Genomic DNA, 22,419 nt, shown 5'->3' with positions numbered 1-22,419 from the left:
GCTGCACGAATCCTACTTTCCTGCTCCGGGCTTTCATGTCGAGTCAATACCTATCTAATAAGGCTGCTTGGAAGGAACACGCATGTTGATGGGTGCAGGGGACATCTACAGGTGACGCTTCCTTTGTTATGTTTCCCTCCTCCAGGCTGTGAGCGGTGCTGGCACTCCATGGCAACCTATAGTTCACGCATATATATATATTTATATATATATTTATATATGTAGCTGTAGAGGAGAGCAGAATGTTTTCCCCTAAAGAAGAAAAAAAGGCATTAAAGTAAAAATTGGATTTACAACGATAATGAAAAATACAGAGTTTCCCATTTAACCATCCTTAAGAGTTGCGTCTGCACAAAGAGGAAGACGACGTGAAGAAAGAAGAGAGGTGACATCAGTATGAAAGTGTAATGTCAAGGGAGGCAGATGGAGAGAAAAGGAGGGAGGAGGAGGGAGGAGGAGGAGGAGGAAGCCTGTGGAGGAGAGAGCCACAGGTGAGAGGGCAAAAGCCTCGCAGCTCAGAGTTAATCACTCCTTCTATTTCTCTGTCAGATCCCGGGAGGAGGAGGGAGGGAGGGAGGGGAGGAGGGAGGGAGGGAGGTTGGAGGGAGCAGCTGGCCTTGCGGCGGCCACAGGGAGGAGAAAGCTGATTATTAGGCTCAGGCTATGACTTTCGGGGAAGAGAGCTGGAACATGTGTGCGGCTTCACTCCGTGTGTGTGTGTGTGTGTGTGTGTGTGTGTGTGTGTGTATGCACATTTATGAGAAAGGGGTTCAGGACTGGTGTAACCACCGCTGATGTGTTTGCTCTTCGGGGATGACGAACGAGCCGGTTTGATATTTGTGTTGCCGGCCCGGGAAATACAAGCCTGGAGCCCCTTGTCACCCACAATCCCTCACTCCCATTTCCCCTCTCTTCTCCCCCTCCTCCTCCTCACCCCTCCGTCTCTCTCTCTCTTTCTCTCTGCCTCTCGGGTATGTGTGATTTATGAAGAGTTTACCCTCTCCCTTTATGAGTGTGCATAAATAATAATGTGGCCTTTCACCGCGCATAGCCGGCACCGCAGTTCCTCAGCTGGTGGCTGGTGTGTGTGTGTGTGTGTGTGTGTGTGTGTGTGTGTGTGTGTGTGTGTGTGTGTGTGTGTGTGTGTGTGTGTGTGTGTGTGTGTGTGTGTGTGTGTGTGTGTTGTGTGTGTTGTGTGTGTTGTGTGTGGGTGTGTGGGTGTGTGCTCTCCGTTGGCGCACACATGCTCCATCACCGTGCCTGATGTGACAGATGTGAGTTTGTGGACACACACACACACACACACACACACACACACACTGTGCCATATAGAAACTTTTTGCCCGTGTTCCTGAACAATAAGCTGCTCCGTCTGCAAATGTTTCTTTCCGTCCAAACATGTTGTTGTTTGTCTTCTTTCAGATTATTTGATTGTTTTTGTTCAATAATTCTTTTATTTTAAATACAGAATAAATTCAGCTTCAGAAAGTCCCAGAATCCAGATTCCCACTAACCTCTGATGTGATATGAAAACCCTGATAAGGTTGTTCTTTCCGACTTAATAAAACAAATACTTAAAGTTAAAGCAGTATTTGTGCATTTTGATACGTATTTTATCTAAAGTGCAATCAGTTGTCAGGGCAGGAAGGAATGCGGTAATCTTAGTGTGTGAAATAAGTTAATATTTAACTTTTGACCCACGATTTATTGAGTCCACTTCCTCCCTGACTTTTGAAAGAGCATTTCTGCATTTTTTTCCAGCCTTTTTTTTTTTGCCAAAGTGGTGCCAGGTCCGGGTCGACGATTTTTTTTTAATTTGCATGAATGCAAATGTTCGGCCGCTGCAGCGACAGTTTGTTTGGACGAGTCTGTCGGATTCATCAAAGATGGAAACATTTAGAGGGGATAGGATTCCCTCACCACACACACTTGACGACTTTGGATTGTGCGTCTCTAATCTTGCATGAGTGACTGTGTGTGTGTGTGTGTGTGTGTGTGTGTGTGTGTGTGTCTTACCCCACATCTGGTTGTGCTATATAGTATAGATGCAGGCTGGAAAAGAAGCAGGATTAGCCCGGCTCTCGCCGGTAATGCAACCAATTTTCTCCTTGTTTAAATAACAGGGGGCCAAACATTCCTCTGGTGGCCCCATACGGTCCGTGTGTGTGTGTGTGTGTGTGCGTGTGTGTGTGTGTGTGTGTGTGTGTGTGTTTTGCTCTGCAGCGTGTGCCCTTGAACATGGATTAGTTGTTGGTACATGCTTGAGTGTGTGTGAGTCGAACTTTCTGCACTGCAGGTTCAGAGATCTGAAAACCCCGGCGAGCAGCTGCAAGTATCACAAATTGCAATTAACCGCTCGTCAATTTCAAAAAGGCAAATAACCGTTGGCACCTTTTTCCTCTTCTTCTCCTCCTTTCTTCGCATTGATTGCCGTTTTCTCGCACGACGCCACGGATATTAAGAGCCACGTTTTCCGCTCAGCGAGTGCATCGTCGATATCCAATCACGCTTTACAGCCGCGGAGGAACCCGTTCTCTACACCTCTTATCTGCTTGCCGTTCCCCGACTTCCAGTCTCTGTCGGGGGGAAGGTGATGAGGCTCTCACTTCCTGCCGCCAGAGTGTGAGGTTTATTCTCTGCTTTGGGAGGTTTATTCTCTGTGATTCCGGTTTTAGCGCGTGAAAAAGCTGATGTCTAAAATAGTCTTCGTAAACCTGCACTTTAGTCAAGAAAAAGTGTGTTAGAAGCTCTCTCTCTCTCTGTGTGTGTACTGTGTATGTGTGTGTGTGTGTGTGTGAGAGATGATTGGGTTGCCATGCTACTGTCAGGATGCCGCACGCTCCTGAATTATGCATCGCTTGTTCAAAGACAGAATGAAGAAGTAGCGTGAGAGGGAAGAAAAACGCAGGAGAGCAGTCGTAAGATAAATGACAACAGCACAAAAGCAGAGCATCTCAATGGACTGGTACCACACACACACACACACACACACACACACACACACACACACACATATATAGTAGTGCTAGACGGCGATGAGAGAGGAGAAGAAAAATGGGTTGATTAGTAGCAGCAGATGAAATAGGGAAGTGTGTATGTTTGTTTGTGTGTGTGTGTGTGTGTGTGTGTGTGTGGGTGTGTGTAAAGACTGGAGGCTGGAGTTGTACCTGCTCGCAGTGGCGTTTGACTAAAGCAAGGTGGCACTGTTCATCCTCCAGCTGTGAAAAGTGTGTGTCTTTGTGGTGTGCATCCTTTAAATAACTGTGTGTGTTTGTGTGTGTGTGTGTGTGTGTGTGTGTGTGTGTGTGTGTGTGTGTGGAACATACCATTTCCTCCCCAGTGCCCCCCCCCCCATACAGGACAAGCTGCATTTGGCTAATTAATTCTCAGCCCGGGCATGAATTATTAAATGTGCTCTACTGTTCCATCTGTGAGCTGCAACATGTAAACACCTTCCGCCGTTTACAGCAGCCGGGATCGATTCAGAATACGGATATTTCTAATGGAAACCATCACCATGCATGTAACTGACAGCCAATCACAGTCGCGACTAGGACTCGACGCTGTGTTTAGTCGGCTCGATCGTCCCCTTGAAGCCGACTTCAACATCTGGAACAACATTAAAGTTTCAGCCGGGGACTACTTTATCTTGGAATGATGCATTATCAGGTTTCTAGTGAGCGGTGGACCTTTTGATGGCAGACGTTGTGACTCGTCATAGCAACCGTGATTTACAGATGGTCACATAACAATATGAAGGCTGTGTGTGTGTTTGTGTGTGTGTGTTATGGAAATGACACGAGAGGGTCCCATTATTCAGCAGGAGTCGACACGCCGGCTCCCCGGGTCCATATCGATGTCACCCCCCACAGACGGCGAAGCAAAAATACGGCGATTTGTTTCCTTGAATGCTAATCGCGGTCTGGAGGGATGGAGAGAAAACCTGCGTGTCGAGTAAACACGCTGTGAGTCATTCACGGTGTTTTTCCTCCGACCCCTGGGGGCCGCCGGGCCGCGGGGCCCTCCACGGCCAGCATGAAGGGCTGGGTTTCAAACCGCCGTGTGCTTTTGGAAAATAAGCTTTCCCCGTGTTTCCTCGATTGTTCCGGCAGAGAGCTGGAATATAATCCGTAATGAGACGTCTTTAGTACGACATTAAGCAAAGCTGTTCTGGAACAAACTCTTAAAGGGCCAGTTCCCTCAAATAACATCTTCTTCCCCTTGATTAAGCTGACGGTTTGTGTTTGACTGAGTGATGAGAGGAAGCAGCAGGGCGGCCGTCATCTGCACCGCCGTCGGCCATGAAAAAAATACAAAAATCAAACTCCTGGAAAGCAAATCATCATCATCAGCATCATCATCCCTCCACACATTAAAAGAAGTTGTTGTTCGAAACGTCTCCGAGACTTCCTCTTCTTTGATTGATGCCGTCAGCGAGTTTGGAGGGAGAGAGACAGAGAGAGACAGAGAGAGAGAGCAGATAAAGGAGGGAAAAAGAGCTCAGGAAGCATCCATCAAGCGGCCAATCAGATTGCTTTCCTGGCGTTCGTGCTTTTCTCTCCCTTCAAATCTGCCAGCCCCTCAATTCCTCAACTTTTCTTCCTCGTTAATGCACACACACACACACACACACACACACACACACACACACACACACACACACACACACACACACACACACACACACACACCACACACACACACACACACACACACACACACACACACACACACACACACTCCTTTTGTTTGTTAATTGACACTCGTCTGTTGTTTTATTTCCATCCCTCGTTCCATTGCGGTTATTGCTTTTCATTAAGTGGTCATTTCCTTCGCCGGCACCGTCTAATGAGAGCGTCACGCCGCCACGCGCCCGTTTATCAAACGACGCAGCCTTGCAATCAACACGCACACACACACACACACACACACACACACAGACAGACACACACACACAATCTCGCTCTATCTGCCATCATGTCCCTGTCTCAATTAGGATTGTTTGTCGCCCCTCTGCCCTCCATCCCGTTCATTTGGTGCCGTCTCATTGTGTCAGCCCGTGTCATCGCGTTTGACAGCTTCTCATTCTCGTGTCGGATCTCATTTGCCTGCTAATTCTTTACGCGCTCACCTCGCCTCGCCACGTGGGCGAACCCCCATGAACCCGGGCCTCCGTCGCTCCCATTTATTTCCACGTAGAAGAAAGTTTTTGTCACACACACACACACACAAACACACTTGGCAGAACGATGCAGGTTTCATCCCCACTGTTGGCGAGATGCATCCCATAAAAGCCTCTCTGTGATCACAGCGGAGACGCTTTATAACCTGGCTGCGTGTTTCCGGCTTGTTCTCCTGCCAGACGTCCTTCTGGTCGCCACACTCAGCAGATCAGACGCACACATTATGTTTAATGCCTGCTCATCTTTCCTCTCCTGCAGCTCGTGGCGGTGTTCGAGGTCCAGCGCGGGAGGACCGACAGTCCCAGGGAGACCATGTCCAACGGCTACTCCAGTGGAGACCCCAGCCCCGAACCCCTCCTCTACTTTGGCCACCTGCAGTACCAGGAGCCAATCAGAGGAGAGATTGAGGTCAACGAGGCCGTCCTCAAAGCCAGTATGTATATATACTAATAATATATAAATAAATCATTTTTAAATGCAACAATTTTAAAAGGAACAACAGGGGGTTGTCGGTTTTAAATTGTGAGAGACGTTCCTGCAGAAAAACACCTGAGGAACCGATGCCTTGCTCAATCAACACTTTTTCCCCCGTGCATGTGAGAAAATGCGGCGTGGTGAGAGGCGTATGTGCGGGCGGCGGTGAGACAGAAAGTAGCTTGTGGAACAGCTGTGAGCTGAACCTGCTGTGTTTTTGCCTGTAACTTGATTGCGTGTGAAAACAGATGCAGTTCTCGTTGTTCTTCACTTAGTTTCTCCTCGTGTTCACACGTTGTGCAGACGTGAAGCGCTGCGGGGTATTTTATATATGTATATATAGATATATATGTGTGTATAGATCATTGTGTTATTGCCTTTATTCTAACTTTACTGACAAAAGCTTCCCACAGCATTAGGGCGATGAATACTCCTGCTCCTGACAAAGCCAGTATCTTGATAAATGAATGCCGTGCTCATCGTTTCACAGTTTGACAGTCACAGACGGCGGCTCACTCACATTCAGAACGTTGGGATCGGGATGCCGTCTGTACAGCATCACTGACAGTGTGTTTCTAAACGATGTCACAGCCTGATTTAAAGCCGTAAATGACTGAAAAGATGGAACAGATGTTTCCCTTCTCCTTAAAACCGTCGTGTTTTGAGTCCATCATGTGCCGCGGTGATAAATCATGCTTCCTTTCTTCATCCTGCAGGGGAATTGTAACTTTTAATGTTTTCCTGTGAATTCACAAGTCGGGGTCGGCTAAAAAAACCCACGTCAGCGCCACGGTTGAGCGAGCTGATGGATTCCATGAACGCTAAGTGATATTGACGCTCGACAAACGCCGCGTTTGCAAAGCGCTGACGTTAAATGAGGACGCGACGGCGGTTTTGCTTTACAAGTTAGTGGGTCACGGCGCGTCCCCAGTGGGAAACATCATCACAAGACGAGTCGTCGGGAGCCTCGGGGGAAATATGTGCTGTCTGGGCTGCAGATACGTTATACAGTAAATATGCGACAGCCCTTCCTATGTCGGCCTTGTGTTGATCCGTCTGAATGGCAAGATAAAGGATTAAATCAGCCTGAAGGGGCCTGTCTAATAGCTGGTCCACCCCTTTCATTTGGCTCTCCGTCTGCCTATACACACACCTGCCCTTTGCCATCCCGCTGCCCCATCATCACTCCTCGCCTACTCTACTATTCAGCTTCAACCACCTGCCATGCCGGCCCTCTCCACCCTGACCCGTCACCCCACCCCCTTCCCTCTCCCGCCCCATCTCTGCGTGGCTTCCAGCTCTAACTAGATTAGAGCTGTAGCCTGTTAGCATGCTCAGGGTCCAGCAGAGCGTGAACTAACTCCTCCCCCCCCCCATCCTGCCTTCAAACCAGTGGGACCTCTTCCTGCCCCCAACCTGCTCTGAACCCTGACTAACTTAGTTATGATGTGACCCTGTGACGCCCCTCATATAGAGCCAGACTCATGCAATAAGGCGGCTTTTGTCATTCAGACATGCACGCACACACACGCACACACACACATGCACAGTTTGACAAAAGAAGCCCAGCTTGCAAGTTAAACAACTCCGAACCGCTCACCCATCCAGTGCTGGGAAGCTCTCCTGCGGTGGGTGGGGATGTGTTTGCTGCTGTAACAAGATCAGTTGTTAAATACGGCGCTTCCATCACATCTAGTGTGCAGACCGTTTCTAAAAAACCTCCGTTATGGAGACAAAGCGGTGAAGCTAGTGAGACTTTTCTAGACGTGTCGTATCCAAACGTCTTCCAGCGGCGGCAGATTCTCCAGTTTCCATCGAGGATGCCTGTCTGTACATTTGCTGTGAAATCATTTCAATAGATTTTGCATGATTTATAAACATTCAGAAGGAAGGATAAAAATTCAGGTCGACTTTAAATGGAAGGCGACAGAACTGACAGCTGTATTAATGCAGCATCCTCCCAGACATTAACCCATTTATCAACAAATCATGTAAACGACTGGAGGAGGGGGGGGAGAGAAAAATTGGGTCACCGCAAACCATGTGAATGCTTTAATCACACTATCACCTTAATCTGATCACTCCCAATAATCTGGTTACGGCGGGCGTGCGATGTCAGTGAGTGGCGGCGGGCAGGACGAGGCGTGACGCCACCATCAGTCGGGCATCGGGGTGTTTCAGGTGTCGGGCCGGGCCGCTTGTTTGAACAGCATGATTGGACTTCACACTGCCCCAGTGGGATGATTAGACCGGCATTGATCCGCTGCCACACACACACACACACACACACACACACACACACACACACACACACACACACACACACACACACTTGGAGAGAGTCCTTATCTCATCATCCCATGAGCAGCCTGAGCCGGGCTGCTCCATCGATTGGGAGAGAAACAAGACCACCCTTGTCTGTGGCATCGACACACACACACACACACACACACACACACACACACACACACACACACACACACACACACACACACCCAGAAGTCACAGTCACTGTTGGTGTTGTGATGTGCATATATTATTACACACACACATGCATGCTTGCACATTCAAACTCCAAAGGCAAACAGGCTGATTACACACACAAACAACCATGTGACACACACACACACACACACACACAGTGGGAGAGAAACATGATGCATCCTTGTTTTCGTCCCGGCAACCGAGCGAACTTTCACAGAAGTGGGGGAAAAAAAACAAAAGGGAAAGTCTTAAAATAAACCTCGCGTTCCCGGGATTGCATAAGCAGCCTCGTTAGACGGGGAGTCGCAGATGGAGCGTCGCAGGCGGATAAACACAGGAGTGGAAGTTCACAAGGCCTCGTCGGGGCTCTCTCTCCAATTACACGAGTCTCAGCGGGGAGATAAGGGAGGGACATCGCTCCTGCTTAGTTCAACATGTTAGTTTTCTGCGGAGCGGTCAGCGAGGTGGATTTAAAGTCGCAGCGTGCCTTCTGGTCGTGTGCAGTCAAACTAGTGAACCTTAAATACATCCTGAGATGCTTCCACGTCCTCGCCGCTGGTTGTGGTCCTATATTTCAGGCTTGTAAACTCATTGATTAGCTCAGAGCCTCTTATTTATAACCGACTAAACAGTGGTTGACCTGCGAGACTTAAAACTGTCACTCTCATCAATACCCGACCCTCTGAGACCCTCAGGAGGTCAGAGCGGGTCAGAGGTCAAAGCCAGTGGCCGGCAGGTTCCTTCACATGGATTTATGGGTAACGGACCCTGACTGTGACCATGGGGCGGCCTGTCACGTTGGAGGTGAACTGTGGAAATCCATTCTGGAAAGAAGTTCCCGTGCGGTCCATCATTCAGCGTTCAGGCAGATCTGCAGGAAGCAGCCGGCCGCGTGCTTCACGGCGTCCTTGCCGTTTTGATTTAACGCCGTGCGGGTCGTCGCCGGAAGAAAACGCGTCAGAGAAGCATCTGCAGTGTTTGACCTATTTAAGATACACAGAAGATTAATAGATAATCAGATGGAGGAATCAGAAGCCGCTGATACGTCGCAGCCATCATTTGATGCGCTCCTCTGTTGTCTGTTTGATGAGATACCTTTACTTCCCCAAATGTTCCCGTGTTAAATCAAAGCACGTTTCCCCGCCGCCGATCGCTTCTTCTGACGTTTTTCAGATTAGACAGCGTTGTGTTGATTTCCTCAGTAGAGCAAAAAGAAAGAAAACCAGAACTCATTAGGAGAAACCAGCTTGTCGAAGCTTTTTTTTTTTTTTAATTCCCGCACGTTAAGTAATGGTGAGTCGGAGGTGGAGAGAGTGAGACACACGGGGCCTGGCTGCTAATTTATGCTCATTAATAAAGACAATTAGCAACTAAACTCACTGTGAGACCTCCGCCTGCTCCTTCCTCCCGACTCGTTGTGCTCTCTCTATTCGGACCACGTCAGACCAGGACCCCGTCACCGACCCTCCAAAGAGAGATTGATTACAGGAAAGAAGAGAATTTTGTTGGCCTTGTCGAGGTTTTTCTCCCTCCGCTCCCCTTTCCCTTTCTGTTTATCTCCCCCCTCCTCCGCCTCCGTCTTTATTTTCTCCTCTGTCGAGTTAAATTTGAGAACGCACTGCGACGAGTTTCACATCCACAAATAACAGTCTGCTCCCTTCAGGGTGGATGTTTTAAAGCAGAAGCAGCACAAAGGTCCAAATTAGATTCTTTTGAATGGTTTCCTCGTGGAATCCAGACCATCCTTGGTCCCGGCCCTGGTCCTGGTCCCGGCTCCTCCGGGCTGCGGGGGGATGATTGTGGCGAGGGCGTTTTTGAAACAGCTGTTCTGATGTTAGCGGGTGTGGGGTTCCAGCGTACTGGGTGGTTGGTGCTCTCTAAGGGTTCACCCTCTATTATTCTTCTCTTCTATCACTTCCTGTGTGCATTTTCTCCAGGATTTCCATTAGCGTTGCTCACTCAGGGGTCAGTTTCCCCCTTTTCTGGTTTAGTTTAGGTGAAGCTCTGAATTTCCATTCCTTGAGTGCTTTGGTGTCGAATGCGTTGGTGGAGCTGGGCGAGCCTCGGGGAGGGTCTGTCCAAACCTCTGAGCCTCCCCGATGCTCATTTCAATAAGATGCAGGCCAGCTGCTCGGCGCCAAAGTTACCAAGAGAAGAAAACACTTCCCCCTCTTCTCTCTCTCCACCTCCTCCTCCGCTGATCCGCCTGTTTGTTTGGAGTTTTTAGTAATTAAATGCAACCGACTTCCTTGCAGTGTGTGAATAATACAAATAACATGAGACGTCCAGCATCCCCTCTAACGGCGTCCTTGTCCCCCACAGACACCCCTCTGTTGGTGAGGAGCAGCAGTGATTCGGCCTTGGCCCCGCCCCACGACAAGAGAGCCACGCCTCCACCTGGTCACCATGGCGACACATCTCCTGACCCGGTAAGCCATGTAATCATTCACTATAAATGTGTTCCTGTCTGGGTTGTTGGATTTCCTCCTTTATTTACCAGCTTCTTCTTATTTAAAGACGGCATGTTTCAACAAGAAATCGGACAAAACGTTGGGGTTTCCAGCGGCGAAACTCCCGCTGTTCAGACTCGTGTTTTAACCAAAGCAAGAGCCAACGGAGCCGATATGAAATATGTAACCCGAAAGTAAATAAATAACGGCGAGATGAACGCATCACATTCCCCATTATTTCTGCGGCGTGCGAGACAAAGGAAGCCAGTGAGTATTCCTCTTGTGGTCGCGGCCCCCCCGGGGGCGCCGCACTCCGGAGAAGGGTTCAGCTTTTCAAGTGCTCTCGTCCCTCCGCAAGCAGAATGCCATTAAGGAGGACTTTGTGTGCTGCCTTTTCTGCTCTGACTGTGTGTGTGTGTGTGTGTGTGTGTGTGTGTGTGTGTGTGTGTGGGCAGGACGGAGGCTGTGTGAGGTCACGGCGGTGACTAAGCAGAACTCGGGCACAAACGCGGTGACAGAGCACGTATTTCAGGCCTCGTACCTTTCAAACTAAAGCCAACAAGCTCACGAGAGATGATTTTAAAATGTTTGTGTGTCATCTCTGCTTTATTATGCGGTGAATTAAGATGCATACGACACCTTTTTCCCGTCTAACGTGGAGAAGATTTTTCATGGCGTTAAGTAATTAAAAGGAGAACAAAGAAGAAGCGCTGCCTCCGTCACATATCGAGTCCCGGGCCTGATGGACTCCCGTAGATCAATACACTTCACCTACTGTACCGATCCCTTATCTCCACTCACTCACACACACTCGTGTCCCTTCCTGTCTCCGAGGAGGTATTGAGAGAGAGATAGCGTGTCATTAAGGCTGATAAATATGCATCCTGCCCCTTTAATTGATTCTCCCATCCGGTGTGGCGAAGGCCAAGGTTGGCACACTTCTCTCCTGCTCTATATACTACTTTTTTTTTCTTTTTTTAAAGCTTTCTGTTCCTTCACGCGCTCTCCCTCTCTCCTGCTCCCTCGCTCCGCCGCCCACACGTTTTCGGCTGATTTTTCAACACCTCCGGGTGCAGTGATGCAACGCGTGTTAACGCAGCAGAAAGTCCGACTTCAATGTTCCCCGTCCGCTGGTTCGCTCTCCTGCCGTCGTGTAAAGAGCTGACACGCCGATGTGGGTGTTCTCGCCCCGTCCCCAGGGGATTGCAAGCTCGTACGTGAAAGAATGCGAGCGCGGCTGCGATGCTGATGTGATGGATGCTCGGAGGGTCAGGGAGCGCCGGCCGGCTGTGATCCTGCAGCGTCGGTACACACAAACACGCTCTCAGACTCGACGTGCAGCAGACGACTCCAGCTCCCGGAGGGAAAAAACACACGAAAGCAACACACACCTCATTACTCATCGCTATGACAACACACTGTCACCTCCCCCCCCCCCACTCACACACACACCTCGACACAGAAACAAGTACGGCGGTGTGCAACACAATAACAGAGCTGACAACCTGTTAGTTGAGCTCAGGTGAGGCTCAGACAGGCAGAGTGCCGAGCACGCCACAACCCCCCCCCCACTGCCGTTTAACGTGGGAGTCGTGGCTAATAAACAAAATACAAGTGTAATAACTCGCTCTGAGGTTGAGATGGGGGATGACACTGGTGTTGCTTCCTTGTGTGTTGGGATAGGACGCTCTGATTGGCCGAGCCCCAGCCGGGCGCCCAAAGAGCAAATCTGCTGTTTTCATGCTTTCAATCTGGGATTAGATTTACACTGTCGACAGCAAACCTGCAAAACTGGAGGTGCAGGTCTGTCGGGGGTCTGTCGGGAGTCTGTCAGGGGTCTGTTGGGGGTCTGTTTGGGGTCTACACATTGCTTGAGGTCTCTGGGATGGAGGATGCGTGGTGGAGGAGAGGAGAAGCCCGTCGGCAGCCGATAATGGCGTAGCGGGACGATGCACAGCAACAATGGAGCCTGCAGCTCGTCTTCCTGCCCCCGCACACACACACACACACACACACACACACACACACACACACACACACTCTATTATGGGGTAATCTCACACGGCCCGGATAAGTGGGTCACCGTTTGTACAGGCAGCATACGTTCGTAAATACAGCGTTTCTATGTTTGCACCTCTGCGATACGACGAGGTAATATTTGCAGGAAGTGTGTGTGTGTGTGTGTGTGTGTGTGTGTGTGTGTGTGTGTGTGTGTGTGTGTGTGTGTGTGTGTGACTGTGTGTGTGTTATAAAGCATATATTTACTCTGCGTGTGACAGAGGGTCCATCGGGGAGTTGGGTGTGGTGGAGGGGGGTTGCTAAGGAGCGGGCTGGTGGGCGGGACCTGTTCAGCCATTAGTACTGGTGACACAATGAAAGTGACGAGGCAGAAGGACTCTAATTGCACCCCTCTTGTCTTTAACGATTTGGGGCAATCTCTCTCTCTCTCTCTCTCTCCCGCTCGCCCAGTGTGTTTAGTGAGTTTGACGCCATCGTCTTCTTTCTCTCCTCCGCCGCGTTTCTCTCTTCCTCTTTGATTCGTTTGCCCCCGGGGGTTGTTGTTGTTTTTCTGGGTTTTTTTTATGCCGACTTAAAAATAGAGCCTTGCCTGACTCGGGATGGAGGGAGGGGGATGGAGAGGTTGACAGATAGAAGCATACATAGTGAAGGCAGGACAGCGTGGCGAGGTCGGGAGCTGGACGTCCGGCGGTCGCTCTCTCTCTCCGCTGTCTGCAAAGGTGATTGACGGCGGCGTTAGATGGCGTTTGCTAATTGGCGCCGGGCCTCGTCGGGTTTCGCAGCCCGGCGAGCGTTTGTGTGTCGATGTAGGACCTCTTAATTTGTCACATGTCACGTTGACTGTCCGCGTGTTTGTCTCAAACAGGAAATCAACCATGTGCTGAAAGGAGCGCTGGACCGACTGCACACAGACAACGTCGCCGCCGGCAACATGAGCAGAGTTAACTTCAGGTAAGAGTGTTAATCGATGGGAGGCGACATCATGGGACGGAGCCGCGCTGCATACTGGGATTACAGCTCCAGCCTTTGTTTCACAGCCTGACACTGGGACTGGATTAAACCCAGTGTGTGTGTGTGTGTGTGTGTGTGTGTGTGTGTGTGTGTGTGTGTGTGTGTGTGTGTGTGTGTGTGTGTGTGTGTGTGTGTGTGTGTGTGTGTGTGTGTGTGTGTGTGTGTGTGTGTGTGTGTGTGGTATTGTCATGTTCTAGTAATCCATCCCAGCAACACTCACGTTTAATCCCACTCTCCTGAAGAAGAAGAGGTTTTAAAGTATTTCCTATTATATTCTATATGATATGTTGCAATTAAATGACATCCCGGGTGTTGACCTTTGACCCTCAGGATGTGAGATTGATTAGTGGCAAGCAGCTGTCAGGAGATATTAATTTAAACGGCTGTTCTCGGTGCAGCCATTTAACAAAGTAGCTGTCGATCCTCGATTAGCTTCCTGACTATTTCAGGCGGCCTCCTCTCAGCTCTGCATGCATTTCAGGTGTTGCTTTCTGTGTGATTCATAGTACACACAGTGTGTGTGTGTGTGTACGTGGGTGGGCACAGACCTCTCGCCATGGCAACCACCACCTTTTTTGTTTTTGGGCATGTCACCCGCAGACCTCTGACACGATGGGAGTTTTATCTTAATTTCTCAGGCTGTCAGTCAAGCCAGTTACTATGGCAACGCTAACCCCTTCCCGCAGCCCGTCTCCCCCGGCGATGATTCCTCGGCAGCCGAGCGATTTCACCGATTAGAAGATTGTTCTTTGCTTTTTAAGAAAAAGGGGGGAAAAAAAGTGCTCAGGAAAACGGCGACAGATGGTGATTTTTTTTTTCCCTGTACAGTACAGCGGTGTCCTGACAGCGCCGCGATACAATGGAGGCACTGCTCCCACAGTTAGTTCGCCATGGTAACAGATGGTTGGCGGCTGAAGAAGCCACGGCGAGCGAGCGCTGACTTTCACCGAGTCCCGGCCGCAAGTTTGTTAGGCACCCGGGCCTCCGTTGATGGAGAGGAAGTCAACCAAGAGTGGGAGCTCCATCTGTCTCACTCCTCATTGCTCTTTTCATCCGTCCCTCACCCCTCTCCCCCCCCCTACCTCCCCCTCCCTCCCCCAGTGGAACGACTATGTTTGTGTTTGTGTCAGCGGGATGCTAAAATGGTTGAGCGGAGCTATTCTGCATATTGGAGTGCGGCGCTAACAAGCTACGGCTGCCTCTGATGAGCTTGTTTGTGCCGCCGTTTGTTTTTATATGAATGTAAATGGGCTGCGTGTGTGTGTGTGTGTGTGTGTGTGTGTGTGCGTGTGTAATTGTGTGTGTGTGTGTAATACATCATTCAGGAGCAGCTTTGTACCTGCGTGCACATCCTGTCCTGGTTTGATTGTTTACCATCACTGCAAGTAAATCCAAACAGCTTGTGTGTGCAATGCATGCGTGTGTGTGTGTGTGTGTGTGTGTGTGTGTGTGTGTGTGTGTAATCTAGATGTAACTGCGTTCTCCTAATAGATGTAAATTTGATGCATGTGTGTATCTCTGAATTCAATTTACAGGAATGTGACTGATGGTGTTTGTGAGCACGCAATGGATGTGGCAATAACAATGCAAATTGGATGTGTGTGTGTGTGTGTGTGTGTGTGTGTGTGTGTGTGTGTGTACAGTACGTGTGTGACCGTGGCAGAGGTTAACGAGAGCCAGTGACAGTGACAGAGCGGTGTGTTATAGCGATCCAGGAAGTCCTTGGGCTGGTGTGTGTGTGCGTGAGAAGCACACAAACCTTGAACTGAGACGTGAGCGCTGTGCGGGGAAACTTGAAACTTGGAGGATTTGGACATTTTTCTCGCCCCGGGCTGATTGGCTGGTTGTGATGTAGCACACAGCGTAGTGACAGTGACACATATTTCTGTCTTCTATAACACTCTTATTCGGGAGATCTCTGGTAAAGTGGCACTTTCACTTCTTATTTGGAAGTTTGTAGAAATGATTTTCAGGCAGAGATTTCTATTTCGCAATCCAAAGAAATGACATGAAGTCATATCTTTTCATCAATTTCTCATTGCTCATAATGTGGACGTTATACGATATTTATTTGGTAGCTTTTTTCCCAAAAGGACCTCCAATATTCCTCTTACTCAAGGACACGTTATTGTTTGAAAGCAGATTAGACTGCTGCAATAAAATGAGTCTGGATGCTGCGACTTCATAACACTTTTATCCACAGGGGGCACCGCATCTTTATTCTTAAGCTAAATAGCTCCGTGCGTAAAATCTTTCATACAAAGCAGCAACACGACCTCTCTAACTTGACCTGTAAAAGTACGTCGTGTGTTGTGGTCCTGCCTCTCTCAGCCGTCCGCTATCAACAGCATCCCTCTGCCTCTTTATCTTCAGCGGCGGCGGCGGCGTCCTTGTTTATCTGCCGTTAAAAAGCCACAGTTCGGGGCTCCGCCGACATTATTAGAGACGCTGGTTCTGTTTCATCTCTATCTGTCTTTCTCCTTTTATCTCCCACTCACGTCTTTTGTCCAGCGGCTGCATCGGGCCGCTGAGAAGCAGGTAGATAAAGGCTGGAGTAGCCACCTGCGTCCCACACACACACACACACACACACACACACACACACACACACACACACACACACACGTCTTTCCAGCACTATGTGAGCTCATTTGTATCCCTATCCGTGTAGCCCGGGGGGGAAAATGCGAATTTATATTTGAAGAGCCGGCGTGCAGCCGTGTATCACTCCATCAGCGTTTTCATGCAACACATAATGTTTTATTTGATGGCGAGAGTGTGTTTTTGTGTCCACAGCTCCCTGACGAGAGTCGTGGAGTTTCCGTGTGACTGGGGGCCCTTAGGGATCCATGTGATCCCCTACTGCTCCTCTCTCAGCGGCCGGTAAGCACACACACACACATATCATAGGAATGCAGACGTGTGCGTGCATCACATCCGTGTTGACTGTACCGTGTGTCTCTAGGACGCTGGGCCTGCACATTAAAGGCATCGAGGAGAAGAGCCGCGCCGCCAGAGAGAACATCTTCCACCAGGACGAATGCATCGTCCAGATCAACGGCACGCCGCTCCAGGACAAGACCTTCGCCCAGTAAGTGCGACGCTTACATTGTTTTTCCTCCATGAATCATCAACGAAGCCGAACCCTCCGCCTCGCCCCTCTCAGGTCACAGGAAGTGTTCCGCCAGGCGATGACCGCGTCCTCCTCCGCCTCCGTGCACCTGGAGGTCCTCCCGCCGGCCAACAAGCCGCGCTACGAGAAGAGCCTGATCGGTCAGCTGTTCACCGGCGACGCCAAAGACTCCTCCGCGAAAGCAAAGAGTCCGACGGCGGTCCGCGCCAGACCCGACCCCCAAGCAGATCCCAAACTCAACTCCAAGCTAGAAGCGAGGCGGCAAGTGGCGCGCGCCAAGACCCCGGAGCCGACCGGGGGGAACACGCCGCCAGCGGAGCTCCAGCTCCGATCCTTGGAGAGGGTCCCCTCCTTACCGCCGGGCAGGGCGAGCCCCTCCCCGACACCCAGGACGCGGAGCCAGAGCCCCCTGGACAGTCGGAGTCCTGGTCCTGGTCTGGCCAACCTCACAAGCAGGAAGAACAGCAAGAAGCTAAAAATCGACCTGAGGAAAGGTAAATCTTTTTGAGTCTGTTTCAGCCTCTTCTTCGACCGCTCATCACCCACATTTATGAAAATGCACTTAGAAATTCTTTTTGATCACAACTTGATATTCCTTTCACCATTCTGTAACAACTTGAAATAGTTTTATGTCTCATGTTTTTTCCCTGTCAACTGAGTTTCTAAGTTACACATCAACAAAAGGTTTGGTGCTTCACGTGGAGCTTTCTCTTATCCCTTCCTCGTCCTCTCTGGGCGTTTTGACATCCGTGCTTATTTACGGCTTTTATCCAGGTTTGATTTTCTGATGTAATGAAGAGCTGATTTGCAACCCCTGGATTTGTTTTGGTTTGCTTACTCCAGGCAAAGAAATAGTCCCATATAAAGTCAATTTTAGTCCATATTGAAAGCAGATCTTTTTCATGTTTTTCTCCTGAATGTTGTGCTTTTCGATTTGAGCCCGGCCCGGATCAGTCCCGACTTCTCCATTATCCCTCTGAAACACATCAGTGCTGCAGCGCCGATGTGTTGATAGCACTGGAATAAGATCGTGGGACCGTGAATAGGCTCTGTTCTTGTCACCTGTAGTGTTACGGGGGTGTTGAAAGGATACCTGTAATTGGGCCGCATGCACACACTTGCTACAGGTACCCAGAGAAAAGCAGGGAGATATCCAGATGAAAGAATAGAAGAAATTGGTCTCCACACTCTGCAGCTCCGGCTCAAAGCCCTTTTCACTCCTTGTATTGGAACCTCCTTTCTTTCCCCTCTACCTTTTCATCCCTCCTATTTTCTTCTCCTTTCCCCTCCATCCTTCTTTTGTTAGTCCTCTCCCTCCATCCCTTTCACCTGATGCAAGATCAGAGGAGAGGATATTATGGGGTTTCTAACACCCTCTCCCTTGGCAACAGGCTCTTTCTCCCCGTGATTGACAGGCGGTGAGGTTTAGGTGCGCTAATGTAGGGCAGGCAGAAGCTTAGCTCGGAGACCAGATAGCATCGCTCACCGCCTTTAGTATGCCACGCCGGCTTTGCTCTGCCCTGCGCACGCACACACACACACACACACACACACACACACACACACACACACGGAGCGTGGTACATTTCACTCATGGCTTGGGGCCTGTGAGGCCGTGAAAAAAGGGAGAGGGTGGAGGCTCTGGGGGTTGATGGCTCATGCATGTGTATGTGTGTGTGGCCTCAGAAACACACACACACACACACACACTTGTAAATGTATACACACAGATAAACGCAGGCTCACACACCCACAAGGAAAATCTTTGTGGAAATCACGTTGCGTCCCCGGGGAGGGAAGCTAGAGACGGGAATAATATCCCTCAGCTTCTTCTCTCTCTCTCTCCTCCCTCCGCCTCCACCTTCCTTCCATCTTCTCCCTCCACCTCCCTTCGTCAGCCACCGTTCGGCCCGCTCACACGTGAAATTAAAGGCAGAGTCTGTCTAATCCGGCAAGGAGAGAGCCGTCTCCCGGCGGCTCAGAGCCTGAGCCAGGCAACAAACCCCCCGGAGGGAAACAGGCACTTAAACAGTAGTTAATGTGGAGGAAGATGCTCAAACGGCAGACTGGGTTCAGCAGGACAGGAGTGGAGAGGGAGGGAGAGAGAGGATGAATGTGACAGAGCAGGGGGACGAGAGCGAGAATTCAATTAAAACATAATTAAAAGTAATAAAATGTAGAAATTCCGGTCTGGCCTGTGGGGGGATTTCACGTCCCTGATGCACACCGTGACGCAGGCTGCTTCCTCCCCGCAGGCTCCGAGGGTCTGGGCTTCACCGTGGTAACCCGGGACTCCTCGGTCCACGGGCCGGGGCCAATCCTGGTGAAGAACATCCTGCCGCGCGGCGCAGCAGTCAAAGATGGCCGCCTGCAGCCGGGAGACCGCATCCTGGAGGTAAGACGGCCATCAGCCTGTCGATCTCTGCAGGGAGGGTTTTAAGACCACCTCATCCAGAATATAATGTGTTGACCTCTCTGTTTGTGCGTGCAGGTGAACGGCATGGACATGACGGGCCGTAACCAGGAGGAGCTGGTGGCGATGCTGCGCAGCACCCGGCAGGGAGAGAGTGTGTGTGTGGTGGTGGCGCGGCAGGAGGACATCTTCCTGCCTCGGGAGCTGGTAAGAGAGCGACGGCCATCGCCGCAGCAACCATGCCCTGGGTCTTTCCCCCCGCCTTCATCACACTTCCTTCACATTGTGTCATCTTTTCCTTTTCCCGTGTCCCCTCCTCGCCGCGATGCCCTTTTCGCCTGTAAACACAGAAAGCCACGCTCCGGCCTTCCTGTCCCACTCCGGCTTGTTGACACAGCGATGCCAGAGGAAGTCGGGCACACACACACACACACACACACACACACACGAGCCACAGCGGCCCCAACAGGAAACGCGGGGGCATATCATGTCGGCGCGCCGCGGGTGTTGAGCGTCCGCTTACCTGCAGCGACTGGTGGGGTCAGAGGTCAGCGTCCACGTTGTAAAACTGCCACAGTTTGACCGCATCTCACTGGGGACATTTCATCAATAAACACACACACACACACACACACACACTTATTCTGATCGTTCCCTCTCCGCTACTTCAAAGCGCTCTGAGGAAAACGCACCGGGGCTTTGTAGTGACTGATGCATATTCACACCTAGAGCGGCGACGCACACACACACAAACTCCTAAACACCTTGATAAAAAAAAAACCCACACACCACACACACACATGCACACACACGTGCACAGGCGAACACATCACACAATCTTTTAAACAGCCAAGTTGCTGCTTCCGAAAATAGTTTGCCCTCATTAATGGCCCAGCAGGCTTGGCATAACAAGTGCACTTTGATGAGCCTCTACAGTCTTCATCTAACACTTGCTTATATTTGGGCATTAGAGACTTAAAAAGGGAGGGGGGAGGGAGGGGGAGTAGAATGAGAGAGAGCCTTCACTCCTGTCTCTCTGTCGAGGCTGTTGAAGTTGTTGTTGCCCCGTGAGATCTGGCCCTTATCTCCAGCACAGTCCTCCACCTCAAAGACAGTTTGATGTCCCCAAACACACACACACACACACATGCATATTAACACACACACACACACACAGCACAACACACTCAGGAGGTTCTGTGCAGACCCTCAAAAAGGATTACATAAACACACAGATGCAGAAACTATCCGGAGGAGGAAAAAGTTCATCATTTAGAGCGTCCAAATGAACGAAACACACGTCTCCGTCTTTCCAGAATCTACACCCGAAACTCGAATCCTCTTCTCCGTTTGCAGGTTTTAATTGCGACTCTTCTCCCCCTGCTGCTCTCGAGCAGGAAACTATAGCGGGGATGTAGCGAGGAGCGGCTCGCTCCATTCAGAAGACGCCATGACGATGGCGATGGAGATGCCATCTGCTTCGCCTGTCACAAACAAACACTCGTGCGTCGGCGTCTGACTTAGTTGTGGCCGCTCATGAATATTTAGGGTGTTTTTCCAACTGGCTTTAAGAATCCACATTACTTCGGTCATATTTCATACCGAAAAGAAAGAAAAAAAGAATAATCAGATGCAAATCAGGAGTTCATTATTGCAGTTTTACATTCAGTGGCTGCCCTGATTAATTGGCTGAATCTTCAATATCAGCTTATTGCATATATCAAGGTTTCATTTTCTCCAGCTGAGAGCGCTCACACAATGTTTTAATTAAAATCAAACACACAAACAATATCAGACGGGATATCTGGGAGCATTTATAGCATATAGTAAGGAGGACTTGTTTATCTGTTGGAATTGACTTGAAAAATCCAGCTTTTCTATAAATGCTCCTCTAGTTTAAAAGTACTGATGGTAGAAATGCATTGTGGGATGCGGAGGAGGGCTCACACATCTTTGTGTCATTTCGTATCTCAATAACCAATATGTACGAGCTTATTCTTAACAATGTAGGCGACATAACTGCTTACTTAGAGGTCGACTCAGGGGTCAGGGGTCAGTGTTTTGCCAGAGGAAGAACCGGCTTGCTGAACCAGCAGTCCGGGTTGTCTGTTAAAAAGGCTGCGTTTTGTTCTCACTGCACCATCCTGCTGCCAGACTACAAGATTTATATTCCCCGCTATTCTCACGTTCGTTGTTATCCCTCTTGTAAAAGCAGCGGAGACTTTTACAGGAAGTAGCGGAACCGCCGATCGATTGGTTTCAATAGAGATGGTATTGATGATCTCACACCCTCCCCGGTAATTAAAACGTGATAACTTCAAGTCATAGTTTCGCTCTGTCAGCGCTTCTGCCTCTTTATGGCTTTGTCCCTGACGGAGATCAGAGCGTGAAAGGCGTGCGTCCGAAGCCGAGGACAGGATGGAGGGGTCGCTCTGCACATGGCTGACCCTCGGCTGCCGGCGAGCCTAGGCCAGATCACAGGAAGACGGGGTCGTCGGGCAGCTTGTCTTTTTTTTTTTTTATTTGTCCTCCGTCTCAGGGCTGAAGCTCTTCTTTCCCTCCCCTTCCCCCGTCCGACTCCTCAGAATTATCCCTCCATCAGTCATTTGGCTTCCCTTTCTCTTCATTGTGAGGTAAAGGTGTAAAGCGGTGGAGAGGCAGACATTAAGGCGATTAATTGGCAGCTCCATCGTTGCCGTCGAGCTCCGGGAGATCTCATCTTAATTGAATGTCGCTCTCGCCGCTAATCCCACCGCTTTGAACCCCCCCCCATTTAGAAATCCTCAGCGACAAAAGGCTCTGTGTGTAATCGTGGTGTATCACCCCTCCCTCCCCACCCCGGGGTAAGAAAAAGCTCCTTTTTGTCTCCTCATTTGGGTGTTGAAGAGGGTGGTCTCTCTCCTGGCTTAAAGCCTGTTAAAGAGCTGTTGCTCAGGGCGATGAGTGGAGGGAGGGAGGGGGGGGGTCGTGGAGTGGAGCCAAGGGGTCTCAGCCACCCTGGGGACCCAATCTGCCCCCGAGGTAAGGGCATTAGAGGGGATCTGGGAGTGCATTCGGACCACCGCTGAGATCCACTCGTAAATAGATCTAAATCAGCTACAATAAATAAACACGCTGCGTTTGTGTGACTTTCACGACTTGTTCAGTGTCTCGGTTTCCTGATTCGGCCGCGTTCACCTTGCGTGTTATTGCAGCGAGATCACAGCGGCGCTTAAAACCTCCCAGGTTGCCACCCGAGTCTTCTCAAGTGTC

The 22,419-nt window shown here is 50.1% G+C and overlaps 1 protein-coding gene across 3 annotated transcripts in view; it reads left to right on the top strand.

Moving 5' to 3' along the window:
- Positions 1-22,419, top strand: part of pard3ba (par-3 family cell polarity regulator beta a) — an 88,393-nt gene that overhangs the window by 9,354 nt on the left and 56,620 nt on the right. For 2 of the 3 annotated variants that reach the window (XM_084004802.1, XM_084004801.1), the window contains exons 3-10: positions 5,442-5,616; positions 10,464-10,570; positions 13,476-13,561; positions 16,418-16,504; positions 16,587-16,712; positions 16,788-17,248; positions 19,010-19,149; positions 19,246-19,374. In XM_084004802.1, coding sequence (XP_083860928.1) covers positions 5,442-5,616; positions 10,464-10,570; positions 13,476-13,561; positions 16,418-16,504; positions 16,587-16,712; positions 16,788-17,248; positions 19,010-19,149; positions 19,246-19,374 — 1,311 coding nt within the window. Of the gene's footprint in view, positions 1-5,441; positions 5,617-10,463; positions 10,571-13,224; positions 13,330-13,475; positions 13,562-16,417; positions 16,505-16,586; positions 16,713-16,787; positions 17,249-19,009; positions 19,150-19,245; positions 19,375-22,419 lie in introns of those variants that run through there. The other variant, XM_084004803.1, reaches the window with a different exon arrangement.

This window comes from Eutrigla gurnardus (genome assembly GCF_963514095.1).
Source record: "Eutrigla gurnardus genome assembly, chromosome: 24".
NCBI classification, from domain to species: domain Eukaryota; kingdom Metazoa; phylum Chordata; class Actinopteri; order Perciformes; family Triglidae; genus Eutrigla; species Eutrigla gurnardus.
Note: the sequence above shows the minus strand (reverse complement) of the source record. Positions and strands in the feature narration are given on the sequence as shown.